At 52.2% G+C, this 20,818-nt stretch overlaps 2 protein-coding genes across 5 annotated transcripts; both read right to left on the bottom strand.

The window, feature by feature from the left end:
* Nucleotides 1-1,683: 1,683 nt before the first annotated feature.
* On the bottom strand, nt 1,684-2,631 carry LOC143840577 (olfactory receptor 51H1-like). The gene has a single exon (XM_077344193.1). It carries the CDS (start codon nt 2,629-2,631, stop codon nt 1,684-1,686), a length of 948 nt encoding a protein of 315 aa, XP_077200308.1.
* Nucleotides 2,632-6,708: 4,077 nt separating this feature from the next.
* LOC143840576 (olfactory receptor 51G1-like) lies at nt 6,709-14,351 on the bottom strand. Of its 4 annotated transcripts, none has more exons than XM_077344191.1 (2): nt 14,323-14,351; nt 6,709-7,633 (listed from the first exon to the last, which is right to left on the bottom strand). In XM_077344191.1, exons 1-2 carry the CDS (start codon nt 14,349-14,351, stop codon nt 6,709-6,711), a joined length of 954 nt encoding a protein of 317 aa, XP_077200306.1. The 4 variants fall into 4 exon arrangements, with proteins under 4 accessions (XP_077200306.1, XP_077200307.1, XP_077200305.1 ...); XM_077344192.1 differs by lacking the exon at nt 14,323-14,351 and adding an exon at nt 10,843-10,859; XM_077344190.1 differs by lacking the exon at nt 14,323-14,351 and adding an exon at nt 10,441-10,463 and having other exon boundaries at nt 6,709-7,639.
* Nucleotides 14,352-20,818: the final 6,467 nt, after the last annotated feature.

The following is a 20,818-nucleotide window of genomic DNA, read 5'->3' as shown; positions in this document are numbered from 1 at the left end:
TGATTTCCAAATATTGCAGTAGGTTCTGATAAGGAATTAATTTGAAAACAGTTTTATGCTGGATGCTGTTCAATTGGCTTTTGAAAATGCATTTCTTTCCATTCTGGAACAGGAATGATATTCTTATTGGATTTCCAGAGGGCAGACAGGTTGGTCCGTGGGAGAAGAGCTCAATACGAGTCCAGAAACCACTTAGTAACTGAGAAGTGTTACCCCAATAGCCAGTCTCCTCTTTAGTGGGGGGGAAATTAGCTTCACGGAGACAAAGCAAGAGAGGATAACTGCGATTCTCCTCCTATGTGTACGGGGAGTGTTCCATCAAGACCGAACTGAACCAGGCTAGGTGCCCTGGAGTGGGTTTATTGAAAAGAAATATAAAAGGACAAAGCACACACAGAAATACTGAAAACACACACATGGCTAGCTGAGAGGAAATCAGGGAGGAGAGGGGAGAAAGCCGTTTTGGGGGAGGGAATATTGAACAATCTCAACAATGAGAGCCAGACTCAGTCACCATGCAGGTAGATAGGTGTGAGGCTGGGGTAGCCCCCCCTGCTGGCTTGGTGGGGGGCAGTGTCAGAGGGGCACCCCCTATTGATCAAGGGCTACTACTGAAGGGCTCAAGGATGAAGCTGACATAGTAAATTGGGGCTGCCACCCCCGTGGGTCTTTCCTTTTTGTTAAAGTTGCAGGAGGGGTTACCGAAGAAAAGAAGGGATGAGGGCCTGGGCCCTTTATCACGCTCCCCCTGGAGCTCTTGAGGAGCCTTCTGCCATACCATCGTCTTCCTCCTCCTCCTCCTCTGGACCGATGCTTCCCAACTGTGTCTTGGCCCTCTGCCTGGGCTGTCTGTCTGTCACTCTGCCATTCTGCCTCTTGGCCTCCCTCTTCCTTCTCCTCCGTCCTGCTTGAGCTCCATGTGGCCCCCCTCCTCCCTCACTTGCTTGTCACCACCCAACCCCCACGTAGACTGGGGCCTCCCTCCTTCTCTCTCCTCCCTGCCACCACCTCCAGTGACTTGGCTCCCCTTTCGTCCTTTCTTTAGCCTCCCGACACCCCCCACCGGTCAGCTCCAAGAGAGGTGGTCCATGCCCATGTCTTGTCCCCCACTGCCAGCCTCACTCATCCTGTGTGCCGGGAGCCAGGGCATCCACTCTGCTCCCGGGCTCTCCCTGCCTCCAGCCTCACTCCTGTCCACTCGATGTCGTTCTTTGGCCCCATCAGGGGTGCCCGGGTAAGGCTGGTGTCTGGCGGTCGGTCTGTGCTGGTGCTTGGTTGAGTGTTGCTGCTGAGTTGTGTGTGTGTGTGTGTGTGGGGGGGGTGCCGGCTGACCAGTCCTCTGCCTGCCTGCATCTGATGCTGCAGTGGGAGCTCTGTGGCCCACTGTGGCCATGCCAAGACCAGTTCATCTTCGGGGACATTGGAAGAAGCCTCACCCCTCAGCCCCCTGGGAGCCCAGTGCCCTGATGTGGGGAGAACAGGGGGTGACGGGAGGTCCAGGCTCCCAGTCTGGAGGCCCAGGAGGGTCACCAGGTCCTGGTGGTCCAGACAACATGAGAGAAGATGGCCTAGTCCTAAACCATGTGAAGTTCAAAAACAACACCAGTCAAGACTTCTGAATCACTCTGATGGCTTCTTAAGACTTTCATTCCTATTTAACCTTTTAACAGAACTTTTACAAAATCAACTCCGAATTTCCTTTCGCTGGAACATTTTGCGTATCCTTTGCCGAATCTGCTGTGTTTTCACGCTGTACACAATGGGATTAAGGGTGGGCGGGACAACAATGTAAATGTTGGCCATCATCATGTGTAGGAGGGGAGGGAGGTGCCTTCCAAACCGATGAACTACGCTGGCACCAATCATTGGGACATAAAAGATCAAGATGGCGCACACATGGGAGGCGCAGGTGTTCAGAGCCCTGGAACGCTCCTCACGGGAGGCGATGCTCAGAACGGTCTTCAGAATCAGGATATATGAGACTAGGATGAGCACGACATCTAGACCTAATGTGCAAATGACGGCAACCAATCCATACAGCATACTGATGGTGGTGTCTGCACAGGCCAAATGCATCAGGTCCTGGTGGAGGCAGTAGGAGTGAGAGAGGACGTGGCACCCACAGAAGGGCAGGCGTCCAATAAGGAAGGCGGGAGGGAAGCAGACACAGAAGCCTCTGGCCAATATGCCTAGTCCAATTTTTACAATGACTGTATTTGGGAGAAGTAAAGTGTATCTTAGAGGGTTTTGTATGGCCATGAATCGGTCAAAGGCCATGGCCACGAGGATCCCAGACTCTGTCCATTGAAACAGATGGATGAAGAACATCTGAGTGAGGCAGGAAGTGAATGAGATTTCCCGGTAGTCAAACCAGTAAACGCCCAGCATCGTTGGCATGGTGGAGACGGCGAGTCCCAGGTCTGAGCAGGCGAGGATGGAGAGGAAGAGGTACATGGGCTCGTGGAGGCTTTGCTCGGTCTTGATGACAAAGAGGATCATGAGGTTTCCAACGATGGTCAGGATGTAGAGCAAGCAGAGAGGAAAGGCCATCAAAGAGTTGTGCTCCTGCATGCCGGGAATGCCAACGAGGATGAAAGAATGGCTGTCATTGAAGCTGATGGTTGATCTCATCCTCCAAAGGACTTATGGTTCTGTGAGGATGTGGGATTTAAAAAAACTGTGAATATGAACATAAGAATATGAAGAGAGCTGGATCATACCAGTGGTCAATCCAGTCCAGCCTCCATTCTCACCCAGGAGCCAGCCAGTTCCTCTGCAGGGCCAGCAACAGGGATGACTAGAATCTTAAAAAGCCCTACAGGTTCAGACCAGGGAGGGTCTATCTAGTCCAGCATCCAATCTCTCACAATGGCCAATCAGTTCCTCTGGAGGGCCAACAGCCGGGCAGAGAAACCAAGGCCTTCTCCATACTAGAACCTCGGAAGAGCCCTGTTGGATCAGACCAGGGAGGGTCCCTCCAATCCCATCTTCCACTGGGACCAAACAGGGAACCAATGTAGAGGTTTCGTGTCTGACTGCAGAGGTTCCCCTCAGACCCTGTGGCTAGTAGCCACTGAAGGACCATCCTCCATGAACCTATCTAGTCTCCATTTAAAGCAGCTTATTCTCGTGGCCATCACTACATCCTCTGGCAGTGAATTCCACATTATAACCACTCTCTCTGCAAAGTAGCATTCCTTGAACCTACTGATCCATCAGAGTTGTTCTGATGTTTGTATGTTCCAGAGGGGGGTCTTACTCTGTTTTCAGTGAGGCAAACCTGTCCCTCTCTGAACAAGTAAAGAGTTCTGCAGTGTTTTCAGTCCCACATTATGTCTTCAAGAAGCGGGTCCAGATAGTATCTAAAAGTGCCTTTTGTTGGATACATATGAATAAAATAATTTAGACTAGGTCTGTCTTTCTATGCTTATCCTCCTTTTATTGGATTAGTGCCGTGGGCTTGGTGGGGCTTCACTTGAGGACAACTCAGAAGCTTGAGACATTTTGGGGCTGGCTGTGGCATCCATCTAGCAACCTTGGCAAAGGGGATGGGCTCAGAAAGGTGAGGGTTTAATAGAATCATGGAATCCTAGAGTTGGAAGGGACCTCATGGGTCATCTAGTCCAACCCCCTGCACTAGGCAGGACACTCACATCCCAATCGCTCACCCACTGTCACCTGCCACCCCCTTGAACCTTCACAGAATAAGCCTCTCCATCAGATGGCTCTCCATCAAATAGCTTCAAAATCTCCAAAGATGGAGAACCCACCACCTCCCGAGGAAGCCTGTTCCACTGAGAAACCGCTCTAACTGTCAGGAACTTCTTCCGGATGTTGAGATGGAATTTCTTTTGAATTAATTTCATCCCATTCGTTCTGGTCCGTCCCTCCGGGGCAAGAGAGAACAACTCTGCTCCATCCTCTACATGGCTGCCTTTTAAATACTTGAACATGGCTATCAGATCCCCTCTCAGTGGCTATCAGATCCCCTCCTCTCCCGGCTGAACAGACCCAGATCCCCCAGCCTTTCCTCATCCACTCCAGACGTGTAGCCCAGGAGCCCACTCACCGCAGTTAAGTCAGAGCAAGGGAGGGTCTCGTGGCCCTTCCCCCAGCACTCCTTGCCTGTTCTGCTACTTTCGGTCTTGGGCACCTTTCCCTCCCTAGCCTGGCACCCTTTGCCCCGAGGTGCCCATTCCTCCTGCTCCATCATGGAATGTGTTCCTGGTGTGGGACCATTCCTGGACTGAACACAAGGAAGAGGAGAGAGAGACTTCCCCAAAACTCTTTCCTTTCATTCTGCTGGCTGCAGGTTTTGGTCAGTCCAGACCTTCCGTGTTCCACTCCTGATGAAAGCCCACGAACCCGAGCATTTTGTCTTCCTGATGCTTCCTGATGCTCCTTGCGCTTACCTGGCTTTGCAAGCCTGCCTTGCCGTCCCTGGGTGGCAGAAAGTGACTCTGCTGGAGCTGCAGCAAGGGCGATCCTGGACAGGGCTGTTTATGGCCCTTGAGCTTCAGCCCACACAGGGCTGTTTCTCATGCAGGGAGGGAGTTGGTCCAAACTACTGAAAGGAAAGCCCCAGTGGGAGGAGGCTCCTTCAGTCCCAGCAGTGGGGCCAACCAACCTCCAGGAGAGCTTTCCTTCAACAGAAGAATCACCAAGAGCCAGTTTGCTGTAGTGGTCAGGAGTGCAGACTTCTAATCTGGTGATCCAGGTTTGATTCCCCGCTGCTCCCCCACATGCAGCCAGCTGGGAGACCTTGGGCCAGTCACAGTCCTGATAGAGCTGTTCTGGCCGAGCAGGAATCTCAAGGCTCTCTCAGCCTCCCCTCCCTCACAGGGTGTCTATTGTGGGGAGAGGAAGGGAAGGTGATTGGAAGCCGCTTTGAGACTCCTTTGAGTAGAGAAAAGCGGCATCTAACAACCAGCTCTGCAAGCAGGCAGGGAGGCAAGCGAATGAGGGGGGGCAGGGGAGGCAGGCGTTTCACCTGGGGGGCGGGGAGCGAAGATGAACAGAAGAAGAAGAAGAGTTGGTTCTTCTATGCCGCTTTTCTCTACCTGAAAGAGTCTCAAAACTACTTACAGTCGCCTTCCCTTCCTCTCCCCACAACAGACACCCTGTGAGGGAGGGGAGGCTGAGAGAGCCCTGAGATTACTGAAGAAGAAGAGCTGGTCCTTATATGCCACTTTTCTCTACCCAAAGGAGTCTCAAAGTGGCTTCCAATCGCCTTCCCTTTCCTCTCCCCACAACAGACACCCTGACAGGTGGGTGAGGCTGAGATAGCCCTGATATCACTGATCGGTCAGAATAACCTTATCAGTGCTGTGGGGAGCGCAAGGTCACCCAGCTGGCTGCATGTGGGGGAGTGCAGATTCAAAGCCGGCTTGCCAGATTAGAAGTCTATGCTCCTAACCACTACACCAAGATGGCTCTCACAGAATGAGGCAAATCTCTGCTGTAGTGAGAAGTGTGGATTCTGGAGCACAGTCACCTTAAACCTTAAAAATAAATCTTGCAACTGGGAACTATGAATTATTTGAACTGGCACCCAGCCAATCAGGGACAGACTGCCTTGTTACAGCATTGGATTCATGAGGCAGCAACAAGTTATTTCAGGGAACGCAGACAGCTGCATGCGTATTCATGCCGATTTTTCAATAAAATCAGAGTCCAGTAGCACTTCAGACCAAAATGGCTACTCATTTGAATCTGCCGATTTTTCAAATATTGAGGGGATATTCCCTCAGGGTAACATTGGGAAAAAGTAGGGTCACTTTGGCTCAATCATGCTTGTTTCAGATGAAAAATTTAAATTGCTCAAAGTCAAAATGGAAATTGCATTCAAGGTAGATGAGAGCCAGTTGGGTGTAGTGGTTAGGAGTGCGGACTTCTAATCTGGCATGCCGGGTTCGATTCTGCACTCCCCACATGCAACCAGCTGGGTGACCTTGGGCTCGCCACGGCACTGATAAAACTGTTCTGACCGAGCAGGAATATATCAGTAATATCAGGGCAATCTCAGCCTCACCCACCTCACAGGGAGAGGAAAGGGAAGGTGATTGTGAGCTGCTTAGAGACTCCTTTGGGTAGAGAAAAGCGGCATATAAGAGCCAACTTTTCTTCTTCTGTTCTGACCGAGCAGTGATATCAGGGCTCTCTCAGCCTCACCCACCCCACAGGGTGTCTGTTGTGGGGAGAGGAAAGGAAAGGCAACTGTAAGCCTCTATGAGCCTCCTTTGGGTAGGGAAAAGCAGCATATAAGAGCCAACTCTTCTTCTAGATGGCAGGGATTTAATCGACCTGGGATTGTAATAAAAGCTCTATGCAGATTCAGCAGTGGTGACCCCTTATTGCCTCTTCTAATGCAACATCTCACCAATACACACTTTTCTTGGATGCTTTAGGATACTTTGGGCTGATCCGGCGTTGAGCAGGGGGTGGGACTAGATGGCCTGCATGGCCCCTCCCAACTCTGTGATTCTATGATTCTATGATTCAATGTCCCGGAGTGAGACGTTTGCCCTTTGAATCTTGTGTGACATTTGTCCCTATACTCAAAAAGGAAGACCCCGGACAAAATGCATGGGTTAAACAAGGGGCTTATTTATTAGAATGTACTTCCCGTTAAACTCATGCTCTGCCTCCCATTGTGGGGATGGCCAGAAAGGTTTCCCATCGTGGGGACATGACACGAGGGGAAGAGCCCTAAGAGTGGAACGTCTTTTGGGGGCACAGCCTCTGGAGTATGCGCCCCCGGATCTGCTTCGTTTTGATGCTGTACACAATGGGGTTCATCAGAGGTGGGGCCAGCAAGTAGACGTAGGACATGAGTATGTGGACGATGTGTGGGGCCCGTTCCCCGAAGCGATGGATTAAGGAGAGCCCAATCATTGGGATGTAGAACAAGAGGACAGCACAGATGTGGGAGATGCAGGTGTTGAAGGCCTTCTGGCGCCCCTCTGGGGAGGCGATGCCCAGGACCGTCTTCAGGATGAAGACGTAAGAGATGAGGATCAGGAGAGAGTCTGTTCCCACGGTGAAGGCGACCACCGTGAGGCCGTAGATGTGGTTGACGATGATATCCGAGCAGGCCAGCTTCATGATCTCGAGGTGCAAGCAATAGGAGTGTGAGAGGACGGTTGTTCGGCAGTACTGGAACCGGCGGAGGAGGAAAGGCAGGGGGAAAATCAGCGCAAAGCTCCGGGAGACGAAAGCCAGACCCACCTTCAAGATCCTCCGCGTGGTCAGGATGGAGGCGTATCTCAGCGGGTTGCAGATGGCCACGAAGCGGTCAAAGGCCATGGAGAGGAGCACGGAGGATTCCACCAGGGAGAGGGAGTGGATGAAGAACAGCTGGACGAAACAAGCATTGAACGGGATCTCGCGGGAGTCGAACCAGTAGATGGCCAGCACCGTGGGGAGGGTGCTGAGGCACAAGCCCAGGTCCGTCAGGGCCAGCATGGCCAGGAAATAGTACATGGGCGCATGCAGGCTTGATTCTGTCCGTATGACGTGGAGGATCAGGCCGTTCCCGAGGAAGACGGTCACATAGATGAAGCAGAAGGGGAGGGAGATCCAGCGGTGGGCGTATTCCAGGCCCGGGAAGCCCGTCAGAAGGAACGTTGTGGGGCTGAGGCTGGTGTTACCCGAAGGCGAGAGGCTCATCTTGCTCCCAAGAGGGTGGTCTTGTGGGATCCTGAAAGGCCACAGATGCAATAAGCCTTCCTCGGCTGGCTATTAAGGCTTGGGGATCACTGGGCTGCCTAACGTCTTTCATCTTTATAGGAAGACTCTGGTTTGTCTTCAGCCGTTGGTGTGTGAAGGGAAGGCTTTTTCCCTTATGGCTCCCGCTCGGTAGCCCTTCCTGCCCCCCTCTGCCCTTCCCATAAGCATTCAAGGCCGCTGGACCCACAGGGAGGAGCAGTGACACGGTTGCTACCCTGGGACAAGGGGTGACCTGACTCCTGTCCCTCTGTTCTGGGAGCGCAGCCTGGGAGGGGGGGGGGTGATGTCAGCTCATTTCCTCTCCTTTTCCAAGGCCCCTGATTCCACCAGCAAGTTCTCCCTATAGATTCCAAGATGCCAGGAATGGCCTTTCTGGGGGCTGGAGGGAGAGAGGAGCACAGGAAAGGTCTGCCTGCCTTCCATGCATGGATGCAAGGCCTGAATTATGGGATGCCTTGTAAAATGCCTTGGAGCACTGTCCAGGAGCAAGTGGGAGACCAAACCAACCCTGTCTCTTGAGCACTCCTAAACGCTATTCACTACCCTCCCTGAAAGATTTCCCCTGCTTCTGTGGGTGTCTTTCTGACCTCCTCCTCTTAGAAGAGAACCAGAGAGTGAGAAGGGGCAATCGAGACCCCCTAGTCCCCCCCCCCTGCTCAGTGCAGGATCAGCCTCAACCATCCAGGTGAAGGATCTGTCCAGCCGCTGCTTGAAGATGGCCAGTGAGGGGGAGCTCCCCACCTCCTCAGGCAGCCCCTTCCACGGCTGAACTAGACTCCTAGAATCCTAGAGTGGGAAGGGGCCATGCAGGCCATCTAGTCCCACCCCCTGCTCAGTGCAGGGTCAGCCTCCAGCATCCAGGAGAAGGATCTGTCCAGCCGCTGCTTGAAGATGGCCAGTGAGGGGGAGCTCCCCACCTCCTTAGGCAGCCCCTTCCACTGCTGAACTGGACTCCTAGAATCCCAGAGTGGGAAGGGGCCATGCAGGCCATCCAGTCCCACCCCCTGCTCAGTGCAGGATCAGCCTCCAGCATCCAGGAGAAGGATCTGTCCAGCCGCTGCTTGAAGACCCCCAGTGAGGGGGAGCTCCCCACCTCCTCAGGCAGCCCCTTCCCCGGCTGAACTAGACTCCTAGAATCCTAGAGTGGGAAGGGGCCATGCAGGCCATCTAGTCCCACCCCCTGCTCAGTGCAGGGTCAGCCTCCAGCATCCAGGAGAAGGATCTGTCCAGCCGCTGCTTGAAGATGGCCAGTGAGGGGGAGCTCCCCACCTCCTTAGGCAGCCCCTTCCACTGCTGAACTGGACTCCTAGAATCCCAGAGTGGGAAGGGGCCATGCAGGCCATCCAGTCCCACCCCCTGCTCAGTGCAGGATCAGCCTCCAGCATCCAGGAGAAGGATCTGTCCAGCCGCTGCTTGAAGACCCCCAGTGAGGGGGAGCTCCCCATCTCCTTAGGCAGCCCCTTCCACGGCTGAACTAGACTCTTAGAATCCTAGAGTGGGAAGGTTTCCTGGATAAGAGCATTTGTAATGGGAATTAACATGTTCCCCTAAGCAGAGAAGGTGCAAGGGAGGTGTGGATCTTCAAGAGCAAAACGAGTCTTCCTGCCACTTTCCCAGTAGCTCTATGACAAATGGTTGAGACGGAGCTGACCCCACAGAGCCAGCGAAGGAGGAAGAGCCCAAGTGCATCATGGCGCATCTCTGCTTATTCTGCCTCTGCTGCCAGTGGGAGGGGGATGCAGACCTTGCCTCTCCTCCGCCCCACTCGGACGAGCATAACCCACTCCTGCCCCCACATTGCCCGGGTGCTCACGCCGAGGCCGTCTCCACCACCATGAAACTCACCACGGTTCTTCAGTCCCTCCACTCTTCCACGCAGGCAAGCCCCTCTACAGACACCGCCCGGGCAAGGACGCCAGCCTCCCCCAGCAGGGCTTCTGGGGACCGATCCTCCCCACTTACTCATGCCCAGGAGAGAGAGATGGGGAGCAGCTGCACACAGATCCTCCCAAATGGAGGGCGGGAGAGCAAAAGAGAGCATGTGGGAGGGCATCTTTATGGAGGCGGCACGGGAGGCCCTCTGGGAATGCAGGGCTGGATGGGAGGCTCCTGGGGCCGGCGGACGGGGGACTTGGGGATTACTGTGGCTTGCCTGGCGGAACCCAACCACGGCTCTTTCAGAAGTCAAACTGGCACAGTCTCCTCGGGAGCCAGGGCTTCCCAACCCCAGGGGAGACCTGCTGTTATCCCGCTTGCTGCCCATTCTGAAACTGATGCCAAATTCTGTCCAACCTCTGCCAGGGACTTGGTATGAAAATGTGGTGCCTTCTACAAGTCATTTAGAAATTCCCCAAGGGCTTGATCCTGATTGGACCCCTCCCTCCCACAGACACTGTGATTCTCTTCCCCTCCAGCTCCCTTCCAGCACTGCAGAGGGAGAGCCTTTCAGCACTTGGTAGGACATGGGGGGTCCCTCAGCCTGGACGCTCACTGCCCAGTCAGGATCAGACCTTCATGGCATTTCTTAATAACTTTAAAATGGCGAAGGCATTGCATCTAGTTTGGCCTTCAGACTTGCAGAAGATTCTTAGAACAGGGAACAACGCCTTCAAATAATGACCTTCTAGGATTGATTGTGTGGCTTCACAGCCTCCACCCCCCTATATTTCTATAAGTGAATGTCGGTCACTGTAGAATCCTAGAATCATAGACTTGGAAGGGGACATACAGGCCATCTAGTCCAACCCCCTGCTCAACGCAGGATCAGCCCTAAGCATCCTAAAGCATCCAAGAAAAGTGTGTATCCAGCCTTTGCTTGAAGACTGCCGGTGAGGGGGAGCTCACCACCTCCTTAGGCAGCCTATTCCACTGCTGAACTAGAATCATAGAATCATAGAGTTGGAAGGGGCCATGCAGGCCATCTAGTCCAACCCCCTGCTCAACGCAGGATCAGCCCAGAGCATCCTAAAGCATCCAAGAAAAGTGTGTATCCAACCTTTGCTTGAAGACTGCCAGTGAGGGGGAGCTCACCACCACCTTAGGCAGCCTATTCCACTGCTGAACTACTCTGACTGTGAAAATTTTTTTCCTGATATCTAGCCTATATCGTTGTACTTGTAGTTTAAACCCATTACTGTGTGTCCTTTCCTCTGCAGTCAATGGGAACAGCATCCTGCCCTCCTCCAAATGAGAACCTTTCAAATACTTAAAGAGGGCTATCATGTCCCCTCTCAACCTCCTTTTCTCCAGGCTGAACATTCCCAAGTCCCTCAACCTATCTTCATAGAGCTTGGTCCCTTGGCCCCAGATCATCCTCGTCGCTCTCCTCTGTACCCTTTCAATTTTATCTACGTCCTTCTTGAAGTGAGGCCTCCAGAACTGCACACAGTACTCCAGGTGTTGTCTGACCTGTGCCGTAGACAATGGGACTATGCCATCTTGTGATTTTGATGTGATGCCCCTGTTGATGCAGCCCAAAATGGCATTCGCCTTTTTTACCACTGCATCACACCGCCTGCCCACACGTTTAGTTTACAATCCACAAGTACCCCAAGGTCTCATTCACACACAATGTTACCTAGAAGCGTATCCCCCATCCAGTAGGCATGCTTTTCATTTTTCTGACCCAGATGCAGAACTTTACACTTATCTTTATTAAATTGCATCTTGTTCTCATTTGCCCATTTTTCCATTGTGTTCAGATCTCATTGAACTATGTCTCTATCTTCTGGAGCATTTGCCAGTCCTCCCAATTTGGTGTCATCTGCAAACTTGATGAGTAGTCCTTCCACCCCCTCATCTAGATCATTAATAAATATGTTAAAAAGTACCGGACCGAACACCTGAGTTACCCCGCTACTCACCTCCCTACAATCTGATGAAACACCATTGACAACAACCCTTTGAGTGCGGTTCTCTAACCAATTCCCTATCCACCTGACTATCTGAAAATCCAGATTGCAGTCCTTCAACTTATCCATCAGAACATTATGGGGAACCTTGTCAAAAGCTTTACTAAAATCCAAGTAAATGACATCAACCGAATTTCCCTGATCCAGCAAACCTGTTACTTGGTCAAAAAAGGAAACCAGGTTGGTCTGATAGGACCTGTTGGAGACAGATCCATGCTGACTTCCTTGGATCACCAAATTGTCCTCCAGATGTTTGCAGATCGCTCCCTTTAATATCTGCTCCATTATTTCCCCCACACCAGAGGTCAGACTCACTGGTCTGTAGTTTCCCGGGTCATCCTTCCTCCCTTTTTTGAAGATTGGAATAACGTTTGCTCTCTTCCAGTCCTCTGGGACATCTCCTGTCCTTAAAGAGGTTCCGAAGATGATGGAAAAGGGTTGTGCAAGTTCTCCGGAAGTGAGGCAGGATGCTGGACTAGATGGACCACTGGTCTGATCCTCTTCTGAGGTTTGTATCAGGAGAAGGACTGCTCTGCCCTGTTCTTGGCCCTGCAGAGGAACTGGCTGGCCCCTGTGTGAGATTGGAGGCTGGACTGGCCCTTCACTGGCCTGACCCAGCAGGGCTCTTCTGAGGGTCTTCTCGGGGGAAGGCCTCGGCCTCTCTGCCCTGTAGCTGGCCCTGCAGAGGAACTGGCTGGCCCCTGGGTGAGACGGGAGGCTAGACTGGAGGGACCCTCCCTGGCCTGACCCAGCAGGGCTCTTCTGAGGGTCTTCTCAGGTGAAGGCCTCGGCCTCTCTGCCCTGTGGCTGGCCCTGCAAAGGAACAGGCTGGCCCCTGGGTGAGACGGGAGGCTGGACTGGAGGGACCCTCCCTGGCCTGACCCAGCAGGGCTCTTCTGAGGGGCTTCTCAGGGGAAGGCCTCGGCCTCTCTGCCCTGTGGCTGGCCCTGCAGAGGAACTGGCTGGCCCCTGGGTGAGACGGGAGGCTGGACTGGAGGGACCCTCCCTGGCTTGACCCAGCAGGGCTCTTCTGAGGGTCTTCTCAGGGGAAAGCCTCGGCCTCTCTGCCCTGTGGCTGGCCCTGCAGAGGAACTGGCTGGCCCCTGGGTGAGACGGGAGGCTGGACTGGAGGGACCCTCCCTGGCCTGACCCAGCAGGGCTCTTCTGAGGGTCTTCTCAGGGGAAAGCCTCGGCCTCTCTGCCCTGTGGCTGGCCCTGCAGAGGAACTGGCTGGCCCCTGGGTGAGAGGGGAGGCTGGACTGGAGGGACCCTCCCTGGCCTGACCCAGCAGGGCTCTTCTGAGGGTCTTCTCAGGGGAAGGCCTCGGCCTCTCTGCCCTGTGGCTGGCCCTGCAGAGGAACTGGCTGGCCCCTGGGTGAGACGGGAGGCTGGACTGGAGGGACCCTCCCTGGCCTGACCCAGCAGGGCTCTTCTGAGGGTCTTCTCAGGGGGAGGCCTCGGCCCCTCTGCCCTGTGGCTGGCCCGGCAGAGGAACTGGCTGGCCCCTGTGTGAGGTGGGAGGCTGGACTGGAGGGACCCTCCCTGGCCTGACCCAGCAGGGCTCTTCTGAGGGGCTTCTCAGGGGAAGGCCTCGGCCTCTCTGCCCTGTGGCTGGCCCTGCAGAGGAACTGGCTGGCCCCTAGGTGAGGCGGGAGGCTGGACTGGAGGGACCCTCCCTGGCCTGACCCAGCAGGGCTCTTCTGAGGGGCTTCTCAGGGGAAGGCCTCGGCCTCTCTGCCCTGTGGCTGGCCCTGCAGAGGAACTGGCTGGCCCCTGGGTGAGACGGGAGGCTGGACTGGAGGGACCCTCCCTGGCCTGACCCAGTAGGGCTCTTCTGAGGGTCTTCTCAGGGGAAAGCCTCGGCCTCTCTGCCCTGTGGCTGGCCCTGCAGAGGAACTGGCTGGCCCCTGGGTGAGACGGGAGGCTGGACTGGAGGGACCCTCCCTGGCCTGACCCAGCAGGGCCCTTCTGAGGGTCTTCTCAGGGGAAAGCCTCGGCCTCTCTGCCCTGTGACTGGCCCTGCAGAGGAACTGGCTGGCCCCTGGGTGAGAGGGGAGGCTGGACTGGAGGGACCCTCCCTGGCCTGACCCAGCAGGGCTCTTCTGAGGGTCTTCTCAGGGGAAGGCCTCGGCCTCTCTGCCCTGTGGCTGGCCCTGCAGAGGAACTGGCTGGCCCCTGGGTGAGAGGGGAGGCTGGACTGGAGGGACCCTCCCTGGCCTGACCCAGCAGGGCTCTTCTGAGGGTCTTCTCAGGGGAAGTCCTCGGCCTCTCTGCCCTGTGGCTGGCCCTGCAGAAGAACTGGCTGGCCCCTGGGTGAGAAGGGAGGCTGGACTAGAGGGACCCTCCCTGGTCTGACCCAGCAGGGCTCTTCTGAGGGTCTTCTCAGGGGAAGGCCTCGGCCTCTCTGCCCTGTGGCTGGCCCTGCAGAGGAACCGGCTGGCCCCTGTGTGAGACGGGAGGCTGGACTAGATGGACCCCTGGCCTTACCCAGCATGGCTCTCCTGATCTTCTTATGCCTCTTTGTTTGTTCTGGTTATACATGACTTGCTGTGTGTCCTGAGGTGTACTTAACAGCCATTCATACCCCTCAGTTCTTCTGAACATGCTTGTTGAGGTTTTGGTTGCTGCGGCTATCCAGTTGACAGACTCCACCTTTGTCATGAAACCTTTCAGGGAGAAGCACTCCCCTCGTTCTATGTTGGCTTTCTGCATGGCTACGTCAACACTGAGATGGTGCAAGTGAAGAAGAACAAACACTTAAAGGACTAACAAGATTTTATTGGTGGATTACGGCCCGTGAATAGAGAGAGTGCTTTCAAAGCACACATTGCCTCTTTCATGGATCTTCACATAAAAGAAATTACGTAAATAAAGACCTTGCTTGAGAGTCAGACCTGCACAATTAAATTAACCTGTGATGCTTACTTTTTATTCTGCCTTTCTCCCCAACACGACAGAAAACAGCTTACTATGTTCTGTGTATCTGAAGAAGTGTAAAGGTAAAAAGGTAAGGGTATCCCCTGGGCAAGCACCGGGTCATGTCTGACCCTTGGGGTGACGCCCTCCAGCGTTTTCATGGCAGACTCAATACGGGGTGGTTTGCCAGTGCCTTCCCCAGTCATTACCGTTTACCCCCCAGCAAGCAAGCTGGGTACTCATTTTACCAACGTCGGAAGGATGGAAGGCTGAGTCAATCTTGAGCCGGCTGCTGGGCTTGAACTTCCAGCCTCATGGGCAGAGCTTCAGACTGCATATCTGCTGCCTTACCACTCTGAGCCACAAGAGGCTCTTCTGAAGAAGTGTGCATGCACACAAAGCTTATGATAACACCCCCCATTGAAACAGGAAAGTTTTCTCCATGTGGTTAGGGTAGTTCAGAAGGGGGGGGGGCAAGCCTCTTTCTATCTTTTCTTGAAGTGGGGGGGGGGAGAGGAGCCAGGCAGGGAGCCTCTTTCTCTTCTTGGAAGGGGGGGGGGCGAGATGATAAAAAAAGGCAGAGAAGGGAGAAAAAATCCAGGACCGACAGAAGTTGAGAGAAATTAGGGGCTTCTCCTTTAAGGCAAGTTTGTCACTTGACCACCTGTAGCCAATCACGGGTCCTCTACCACGGAAGAGAGCCCAGATTCAAAACAGCCTTTAAATATTGAGGTTTAAAAGCACTCCAAGATATTGCACAATAAAGGTAGGGTCACTCCGGATCAATCCTTCTTGCTGTAGAAGGAAATTTTAAATCGCCCCAAATCCAAACGAAAATCGCATTCTGTGTAAAGGGCAGGGACTGAATAGATCTGGGGTTGGAATAAAATCTCTGTGCAGTTTACACCCAGGACTCCCAGCTTCCCTTCTTCTAGCCTCTGTCCTATCCATGACCCAGTGCCTCGGTCACACTGGAGTCAGTTAACTGCTGGTGCATAGCTGCTTGGCCATCTCCCTCCCCTTCCCTGGGTCTCCCCTTTTAAATAGCAGTTCCGAGATGGTGAGGGTCTATGTGGGCCTGAGAAATGCTGACAGCATTAAAAATTAGGAAAAAAATTATAAAGAGAAAATGTCTACAAACATACTTTTAGCGGTGCACAGATTTAAGCAAGAGAGTACAAGAAATCAGGGGGAAATCACAAATCCTCTGTTCCTCCACTAAACATACTTCCCTTGAGGTTAGCTTACTCTAGTGGCGCCCTGGGTCGCCCATCCCAGACCCCTGCTGGGCTCTGGGATCCCCTGCCACAGGGTATTCCAGCAAAAGAGGTGAACCTGGAATGCTTCAGGAGGCATAGACCTCCCTCAGCCTACTCTAGTCCATCTGTGAGTATTTTGGGACTTTCCATCCGGGTCAGCCTCACACAGAATTGTTGCCTCTTCCCAAGGCCTCCAATATGGGGAATACAAAACACTCCCCTGGTTAATCTCCTTCCCCTTGACCTCCATCAGCTGTGACTATTTGTTATATAAGCAGTACAGAAGCCTCCACACCATGCAATCTCCTAATTAAACCAAGACCATGAACCATTCCCTGTACCCTCCGTACTACAGTGTGGGAGGGAGGGAGGGAAGGAAGCTGCTCGCTCAGCTGTCTGGGCAGAAGAAGCCAACCAGTGAGCACGTGGTGCCTTATAAACACTCTGTGTCCTCACACCCCTCCCCTGATGGGGCACGTCTGTGTTCCATTTGCCCGGCCTGACTCCCCACGCTCCATCATGGGTGACTTCAATTTCCCAGATGTGTGCTGGGAAACAAACTCTGCGAAGCGTCCTCAGTCATGCAAGTTTCTGACCTGCCTGGCTGACAATTTCATTTATCAAATGGTAGATGAACCCACAAGAGGTTCAGCCATACTGGACTTAATACTGACCAACAGGCAAGAGTTGGTGGATGAGGTGAAGGAGGTGGGGACCCTAGGGGGAAGTGACCATGTCCTCATAGAATTCCTTTTGAGATGGGGAGCCAAGGAAGCTTGTAGCCAGATGCAGATGTTGGATTTTCGTAGGGCAAACTTTAATAAACTCAGAGACATGATGAGTGTCATACCATGGACGAGAATGCTGGAAGGGAAGGGAGCATGTGAAGGGTGGGCGCTACTCAAACAAGAGCTATTGCATGCTCAATCAATGACTATTCCAGAAATACGAAAACACTGCAGGAGCTCTAAGAAGCCTATTTGGATGAACAGAGAACTTCAAGAGGAACTAAGAAAGAAAAGGAAAATGTTCAGGAAATGGAGGGAAGGACAGAGCTCTAAAGAAGAGTACCTACAGGTTACTAGGCACTGTAGATCAATCATCAGAAAGGCCAAAGCTGAGAGTGAGCTAAGATTGGCCAGGGAAGCCCATTGTAACAAGAAAAGATTTTTCAGTTACGTGAGGAGCAAACGTAAAGTAAAGGAGGCAATAGGCCCGCTGTTGGGTGCGGATGGACAAACTCTAACGAAAGATGCAGAGAAAGCAGAAAGGCTTAGTGCCTATTTTACATCTGTTTTTTCCCACAGGTCAAAGTGTTTAGGCACATCTAGAGATGGCTGTAGCCAAAGGATAGTGTCTGGGTGGCAGGTTAACATGGATAGAGAGGTGGTCGAGAGGCATTTAGCTGCACTGGATGAGTTCAAATCCCCTGGTCCAGATGAAATGCACCCGAGAGTACTCAAAGAACTTTCCAGAGAACTTGCACAGCCCTTGTCCATCATCTTCGGAACGTCTTTAAGGACAGGAGATGTCCCGGAGGACTGGAAAAGAGCAAACGTTATTCCGATCTTCAAAAAAGGGAGGAAGGATGACCCGGGAAACTACAGACCAGTGAGTCTGACCTCTGTTGTGGGGAAGATAATGGAGCAGATATTAAAGGGAGCGATCTGCAAACATCTGGAGGACAATTTGGTGATCCAAGGAAGTCAGCATGGATTTGTCTCCAACAGGTCCTGCCAGACCAACCTAGTTTCCTTTTTTGACTAAGTAACAGGTTTGCTGGATCGGGGAAATTTGGTTGATGTCATTTACTTGGATTTTAGTAAAGCTTTTGACAAGGTTCCCCATGATGTTCTGATGGATAAGTTGAAGGACTGCAATCTGGATTTTCAGATCGTTAGGTGGATAGGGAATTGGTTAGAGAACCGCACTCAAAGAGTTGTTGTCAATGGTATTTCATCAGACTGGAGAGAGGTGAGTAGCGGGGTACCTCAGGGTTCGGTGCTCGGCCCGGTACTTTTTAACATATTTATTAATGATCTAGATGAGGGGGTGGAGGGACTACTCATCAAGTTTGCCGATGACACCAAATTGGGAGCACTGGCAAATACTCCGGAAGATAGAGACAGAGTTCAACGAGATCTGAACACAATGGAAAAATGGGCAAATGAGAACAAGATGCAATTTAATAAAGATAAGTGTAAAGTTCTGCATCTGGGTCAGAAAAATGAAAAGCATGCCTACTGGATGGGGGATACGCTTCTAGGTAGCACTGTGTGTGAACGAGACCTTGGGGTACTTGTGGATTGTAAACTAAACATGAGCAGGCAGTGTGATGCAGCGTTTAAAAAGGCAAATGCCATTTTGGGCTGTATCAACAGAGGCATCACATCAAAATCACAAGATGTCATAGTCCCATTGTATACGGCACTGGTCAGACCACACCTGGAGTACTGTGTGCAGTTCTGGAGGCCTCACTTCAAGAAGGACGTAGATAAAATTGAAAGGGTACAGAGGAGAGCGACGAAGATGATCTGGGGCCAAGGGACCAAGCCCTATGAAGATAGGTTGAGGGACTTGGGAATGTTCAGCCTGGAGAAAAGGAGGTTGAGAGGGGACATGATAGCCCTCTAAGTATTTGAAAGGTTGTCACTTGGAGGAGGGCAGGATGCTGTTTCTGCTGGCTGCAGAGGAAAGGACACGGAGTAATGGGTTTAAACTTCAAGTACAACGATATAGGCTAGATATCAGCAAAAAGTTTTTCACAGTCAGAGTAGTTCAGCAGTGGAATAGGCTGCCTAAGGAGGTGGTGAGCTCCCCCTCACTGGCAGTCTTCAAGCAAAGGTTGGATACACACTTTTCTTGGATGCTTTAGGATGCTTAGGGCTAATCCTGCGTTGAGCAGGGGGTGGGACTAGATGGCCTGCATGGCCCCTTCCAACTCTATGATTCTATGATTCTATGATCTTAGAGCACCGTCCTTCCCTGACCTGCTCTGACGCAGCTGCAGGAGGTTGTGGCCACTCTTTCTGCAGGTGGCTGGGCTGGCTGAGCCAGGAGGTCCCTTCCATCTCTATGACTCTATGGGCTAACATCCCCCCCCTTTTCTTTTAGACATTTTCCCCGCACAAAGGCATTTATTTACAAAGGGTTCAAATTCAGACCCTTTTGCCCACATTCACCCCGAGTCTTTTAAAGAAAGTGCAGAATAAAAATTGGAACATAAATAAATAAAATAAAAAATTATTGCTAAGAGTCATGGTTGGATGTGATCTGTGAGACCTTCATGTGTTGCATGCTCTGGTGTACTCCGGTGAGCACTTTTAATACGCTAACTACACGTCTCTGATGTTTCCTGCAGGACATTTGGGGTTTCAGTGTTTGAAATTTATGTAATTTTTATGGTTTTGTGTGGTTTTATGATGTTTTTATGTTTTTTATTGGATGTAAACTGCCACGAGCCGGTATGCTGGGAGTAGCGGTATATAAATGTAATGAATGAATGAATGAATGAATGAATGAATGAATGAATGAAGGAAGGAAGGAAGGAAGGAAGGAAGGAAGGAATGTTTGCTTTGGCCAGGGAGAATAAGTGATTTACTCAGTTGATCAAGGTGTCCAGCGGCCGAGACCCCAACAAACAGTTAATTTTGGCTTAGCCACACAAGCCCCACCCATTTATTTATTATTCTCTGCTGCCACCAGCTGGCCAGAGGACATGGGGGTGGGAATCAGGATCTCAGCCTGCAGCCAGCCAGTGTGGAGACGAGGAGTGGAGAGTTTTTGAAACCTCCTGTGGAAGATTCAAATGAGTCGCCGTGTTCATCTGAAGTCACACAATAAAACCAGAGTCCAGGAGCACCTTTAAGGCCAACAAGGAAGAGATATTCTCTGCTGAGCTGGCTTCCCCTGCTAGGTTTTGATCACCATGAGACAAAGCCCCGGGGTTTGATTGTTGGTGCTGAGACACAACTAACTCATAATTCAAAACCAGAAAAAATTTATCTCAAAGAATGTACAGAAGTACAGTGGAACAGCAAAAGACTACGATCAAAGACACATTCCTCCTTCCCCAGGCCTAAATTTGTCCCTCTGGCATTAGAAAGACAGGCAGAAATCTTGTAATAGTTTTAGGTCGTTGTTTGAGTTCAGATTAGCTTCTTCTCCGGGAGCCGTTCCTTTTCTCTCCTTTTTATCTGCTGCCCTCCCACACCTGCATGGGATCTCTAAGAATTGACAGCTTCTCCTTCCCACCAACTCCCTTGTGAAAATACACCAAAGCAAGAAAGGAGACAAGTAATCGCTGGGATACTTTCAGCTGCGTAGCAATGCTGGCCTGCAGGGGAAGGGCAGGGCCCAAGGCCAGGAGCTCCTCGAAGACCAAGGACGGTTCCAGGGTGTAAGCATGGAACAGCCTAAACAAAGCAACATTTTTAAAAAGCACACAAGAGACCACAATTTAAAACTACTTTCATTTGAGAAGAAAGTTCCATTCTAGAAGAGCCGCCCTCTGCAAGCTTCAGGCCAAACTAAATGTGTCAGTTGAAAGTTAAGAAAAATGCCACAAGGGCCTGATCCTGACTGGGCTCTCAGTGTCACAAGTTGAACCACAACCCCCCCCCCCCCCCCACACACACACACCATGTCTTGCTCAGCCAGCAAGGTGTAGTGGTTAAGAGTGGCAGCTTCTAATCCGGTGAGCCGGGCTTGGTTCTGACTCCTCCACATGAAGCCAGGCGGGTGACCTTGAGCTCATCACAACCCTGATAGACTAACCCTCCATTCACGTCATCTGCAGTAAAGGTGCCAAATCACAGGCCGTTTGAACATATAAAGTAAGCTTTCTCTCTGCCTTGGCTTCGATTAACACCATGTTATCCTCTCTTTCAAGGCTCTGATCGGCACATTCAAATCCTAACCGGTCCAGGACCCCTGTATTCACGGGACTGCCTCTTTCTCCCAACCTCCTCCTCTATACCAGCCGTTTGCAACCTGGGAGCTGCA

This window comes from Paroedura picta, chromosome 6, assembly GCF_049243985.1.
Source record: "Paroedura picta isolate Pp20150507F chromosome 6, Ppicta_v3.0, whole genome shotgun sequence".
Taxonomy (NCBI): Eukaryota; Metazoa; Chordata; class Lepidosauria; order Squamata; family Gekkonidae; genus Paroedura; species Paroedura picta.
This window is presented reverse-complemented; position numbering and strand designations above follow the sequence as displayed.

Coding starts and splice junctions, on each gene's coding strand:
- LOC143840576 (XM_077344188.1), bottom strand. CDS start 7,668: ATGAGCCTCTCGCCTTCGGGTAACACCAGCCTCAGCCCCACAACGTTC.
- LOC143840577 (XM_077344193.1), bottom strand. CDS start 2,631: ATGAGATCAACCATCAGCTTCAATGACAGCCATTCTTTCATCCTCGTT.